The sequence below is a fragment of the Trypanosoma cruzi genome, genomic scaffold (assembly GCF_000209065.1).
Source record: "Trypanosoma cruzi strain CL Brener 1047053517057 genomic scaffold, whole genome shotgun sequence".
Lineage (NCBI taxonomy): Eukaryota > Euglenozoa > Kinetoplastea > Trypanosomatida > Trypanosomatidae > Trypanosoma > Trypanosoma cruzi.
In genome coordinates, this window is record NW_001849518.1 from 141,575 (window position 1) to 145,745 (window position 4,171).

A 4,171-nucleotide genomic window follows, 5' to 3' on the forward strand; every position below is an offset into this window, starting at 1 on the left:
GCAAAGATGACGTAAAGACTTCCGACGAATGAGTTCAAACTTAATAAAACCGTCGTACATGTCGGCGGCATGGCGAACCAACTTCGGATCACGCCAGACATCGTTCTTCTCAAATAAGTCATCCCATGCGCGCTCTTGTGTTTCATTCCACGGGTACGCGTGAAAGTCAAAGTGCCACTTGGTGTCGGTTAAATAGGATGGAATACTGCGGTAGCGATATAAATCCTGAGCATGACGCCATGCCTTGAGCTCCTCAGCGGTACAGTTAAAAGCAGATGGCACCCATGTGTCATTCGCAAGCCAAAAGAGAGCCAAAGGGAGAGCGTAGCCACCAATCACAAGCACAGAGCCAGTGCAATGCACCATGCGCCACATGTCCAACTTGTATCGCATCAACTTCGCTATTTCCTCTTGGGAGACCTCCTTACTAAGCTCCATATCGACCCACATGTTCTTATCTTGTGAGTGGAAGCGCTTGTGGTAGTCGGGGGAGAACGTTTCGCTCTGCTCCACAAAGTCTTTGGGCCCATAATTCAGTTGACGATTGTAAATGCGCAACCAAATATCAACTGCCTCCTGTGTCTGTTTGGCAAACAGTGCGAGCCCTGGGAAGAAGTTCCTACAGTTCTTCTTCAACGTCGCCCAGCTACCCTGCATGGTGCCTAGCTGCTTTATGTCCTGCGGTATTCAGTAAAATTCCTTACTGGCTAGTAGCATGAAAGGAAAGGAAAGAAAGAAAATCAATAAAAATAAAAATAAATAAACAAATATATGCATATATGTGATGCAAAAAGAGCATGCATAAATAAGAATATAAATTTATGAGGGCCCCCTTCTTGGGCTTTCCTCAAACAGGAAGCGTGGCCTGCCACACAAAAATATGATGAAGCCTCAGTGTTTACGCCAAACCAAATTAGACACACTCAAACACACATACGCACACAAAGACCGCTGCTTCTTTTCACCATCCCGTTCCCCCCCCCCGGTTCACCTGCATTATCGCCAGATGCACAGCGTCTAGCGGAAGCGGCATGCTTCACACTACCACCACAGTCCTCCAAATTGACCCCATTTCATTCACAAATCCCTCGTTACGACTTCATGTTTTTTCTTTTCTTCTATAGCCTTTCCCCCGTTTTCACCCACCCTTCTCATCTCCTGCTGCTGCCGAGAAAATCGCCACGGATTGTTATTTGCCCCTAACCCTGCCCTTTCTCGTTATTTTTTTCCCCGCCCTTCCTCTCCACTTCTTTACCTTCCTCCTCCTCCTCCTCTTCCTCATCGACCTGCAACTCCGATAACGCCTCCAGAATCAGGTTGGCATTGGAGAGAGTGAAGTAAAGCAGGGAAAAGCCTATTGTCCACGCCACAACCATCCGTCGCCCCTTTTTGAACAAATCATCAGGTTCAGGCGCTAAATTCCCAGAGTGAGCCCCGGCGGCGCATGAGGGCGCCGCCCGTAGTGTGTAAAATGCACTGTACTCTTCAAAGTACATCTGTCGCACCCTTTCAATATATTTCACAAGCGTCGTGCATTCCCCCTGCAGACGCTTCTGCATCTTCACAACAGCAAGGGAAGCGTGATGATTGGCAAAATCGGCATGGAGAAACGACGAAGCTGCCGCATACGCCAAAGCATCCGCACTACATGGCCGTTCTGTTCCCAAAAAAAAGGTCCCAGGGGGGTTGGAGTTGCCAACGTAGAGCGTCTGCAGTGCACGCAGCCCCTTCTCCGCCTCCTCCAGAGCCTCCGCCACACTGGAGTAACGCCCACAGCAGCCACTGCGCTCCAGTACGCCACGGCGGTAGTTCCCGAGAAGCCTCTGCCATAAGGTGGCCACCTTCGGCACAACACCTTTTCGGATCGAGTGGTCAAAAAGATCCAATTCGCAGTGAGTGAGATAAACAAATGCGGGGAGCAACGAATTTACCACCAAGATCTTCACACAGAGTGAAAGATGTCGTTTTTCTACCGGCAGGACATCTTTGTCCACATGAACGCTGTCCTCGATCTGCTGCAAACAAGACGCAACACCGGTCTTTCGAACCACGCCGCTGTTCTCATGGCAACCCACCGCGCTGCCGTCTCTGGTGGGGACTTCAAGCGCAACTGGCAACGGAGCATCACGCTTCACAAAGTGCGCACCCACAAAACGCAGCATGCACTCCACCGCAAGAGCATGTGGATCCGCCGTAGGAATAGCGAAACACGCCGGGTAGCGGAAGAGCGTTACGGTTGGCAATTCAGCCATCTCGTCAGTTGCCATCGCGGCTGGGCGGCGGTAAGTACGTTTAATTAACTTACAGACTACATCCAAAATAACACAAAAAAGAAGAAAGAAGAAAAAAAAAAAAAAAAAAAGTGGCAAAGAAATAATAAAAACATAAAGAATACATGAATATGCATGCACTTGAGTGGATAATTGTTTAGTGAGTTATGAGACTCAACCAACGTGAGGTTGCGGTTGGACAGTTGCGTTTTTCATCCATCGTCACGATTTCCATTTTTATATCTCCTTCCTCGTTCTTGACTTTAACTTCTCTCTCTCTCTTTTCTTTTTTTTTTTTTTTTTTCTTCTCCTCCTCTCCTTCTCCTCCGTCCCTCTTCTTCTTTCGTCCTCAATCCTCGATCCTTTTTTTTTTTTTTTTTTTTTCATATTTGTAAAAAATAAAAAATAAAATAGTAAACAGTAACAGTGGCAACAATAATAATAATAATAATAATAACTGGTTATGCAAACAGCTTCTTTCCCCGCAGAATACTTTCACTTACTCACACACACACACACACACACACAGAGAGAGAGAGAGGAAGGGAAAGAGGGAGAGAGAAAGAGGGAGACACTTACTTATTCAATACCCCTCCCCCCCCCCTTGCAGACAAACACCCGCACCGGTTGCTTTTTATTTTCTTTTCAGTTTTTTTTTTTTTTTTTTTTTTTTTCCTCCACATCGCTCCCTTTTTCACTTCCTCCCCCTTCCTTTTCCCTCTTCTTCTTCAAGAACCACCACACCGCCCACGACCGCCACGTCGTCGCGTCCATGTGTCTTGTTGCTGCTGCTGTTTCCCTTTATTCTTCTTCCTCCTCTCCATCGGAAGGCCGCTCCATGCCTCATTGACCGCTTCCTCCTCCCTCAATCTCTCTGCTGTATGGCTGGGAGGCAAAACTGGAAAGGCGGCCACCAAACAGCGCAGAGCGCACGCCCAAATAAAAGTAAAAAACAGTGGCGCCGGCACGAGGAACACACACGGAGAAAAAAAAAAAAAACAACAACCGTAAGAGAAAAAGGGAGAGAAGAGGGAGAGAAGAGGGAAAGAAGCGGAGAGAGAGAGAGCGTGTGTGTGTGATTGTCCTGCTCCTCCGTGCGTGGCCGGCGTCTCTCACAGGGAGGGGAGGGGTCCATTCATGCGCAAGCACATATATAGATAGATATATATATGTATATATATGTCCACAGTTGTGTGTATCATGTATACATGGCGGTTTATTGCGTTTCAGCCTCCCCGAAACTCCACCCACTCCCCGCCTTCTTTTTTTCTTCTTTGTTTTTGTTGTTTATTATTTCTCTCGCTCAATGACTCTCACTTTTGTGTGCATTACAAGGCGGGGAAGCAATCACCCCACCCCTCCACAGAAATTCCATAATAACATGAGAATCACGCAACACACACACAAAAAAAAAAAAAAGAAAAAGAAAAAAAAAAAAACCACACGCTTCCAGAGTAATCATCTCAATTGACAACATCACATATTAACATTCATCGCACGTGTTTAAAACATCACGTGAGTCCACAAAAAAAAAAAAAAAAAAAAAAAAGGCAAAACAAAATCACACATATTTATACATGCATATGATATATTTATATATTTCCCCCGGAAAAAAAAAAAGGGCTTTGAATTCCTCAGCTCTTCATTTCCCACGGAAACAAATTTTATTTCCCTTCGCACATCCCACGGCCTCCGTGAGACACCGCCTCCTCACGCCGTATAATTTAATGCCGTCATAAAATATATGTGTGCTTGACATTTTATTTGCCTCGTCTTCGTGTCTGTGTGCAGTTTCTTTTTTTTTGTTTTGTGGTAAAGAAGCGGGAATGAAACGAGAATGGCAGGAAGAGGAGGAGGGATGCAGTTTGACTGCAGTAAAAACCACCACCACCACCACCACC

At 46.2% G+C, this 4,171-nt stretch overlaps 2 protein-coding genes across 2 annotated transcripts, besides 16 other annotated features; both read right to left on the reverse strand.

Annotated features, from left to right (window-relative positions):
* On the reverse strand, positions 1–657 carry Tc00.1047053508785.4 (hypothetical protein, conserved; the record flags this gene model as incomplete). Its single annotated transcript, XM_798181.1, has 1 exon — positions 1–657. A coding segment is annotated over one exon (657 nt), but the record flags the coding sequence as incomplete, so codon positions are not given.
* Positions 1–4,171: a sequence feature (heterozygous, Esmeraldo-like haplotype).
* Positions 743–773: a sequence feature (AT_rich).
* On the reverse strand, positions 1,200–2,267 carry Tc00.1047053508785.10 (hypothetical protein, conserved; the record flags this gene model as incomplete). Its single annotated transcript, XM_798180.1, has 1 exon — positions 1,200–2,267. The coding sequence occupies one exon, from the start codon at positions 2,265–2,267 to the stop codon at positions 1,200–1,202; it is 1,068 nt and encodes a 355-aa protein (XP_803273.1).
* Positions 1,258–1,280: a microsatellite.
* Positions 2,327–2,362: a microsatellite.
* Positions 2,552–2,577: a microsatellite.
* Positions 2,634–2,654: a microsatellite.
* Positions 2,663–2,683: a sequence feature (AT_rich).
* Positions 2,702–2,727: a microsatellite.
* Positions 2,775–2,798: a microsatellite.
* Positions 2,799–2,842: a sequence feature (GA-rich).
* Positions 2,902–2,944: a microsatellite.
* Positions 3,281–3,336: a sequence feature (GA-rich).
* Positions 3,420–3,451: a microsatellite.
* Positions 3,676–3,709: a microsatellite.
* Positions 3,796–3,819: a microsatellite.
* Positions 4,151–4,171: a microsatellite.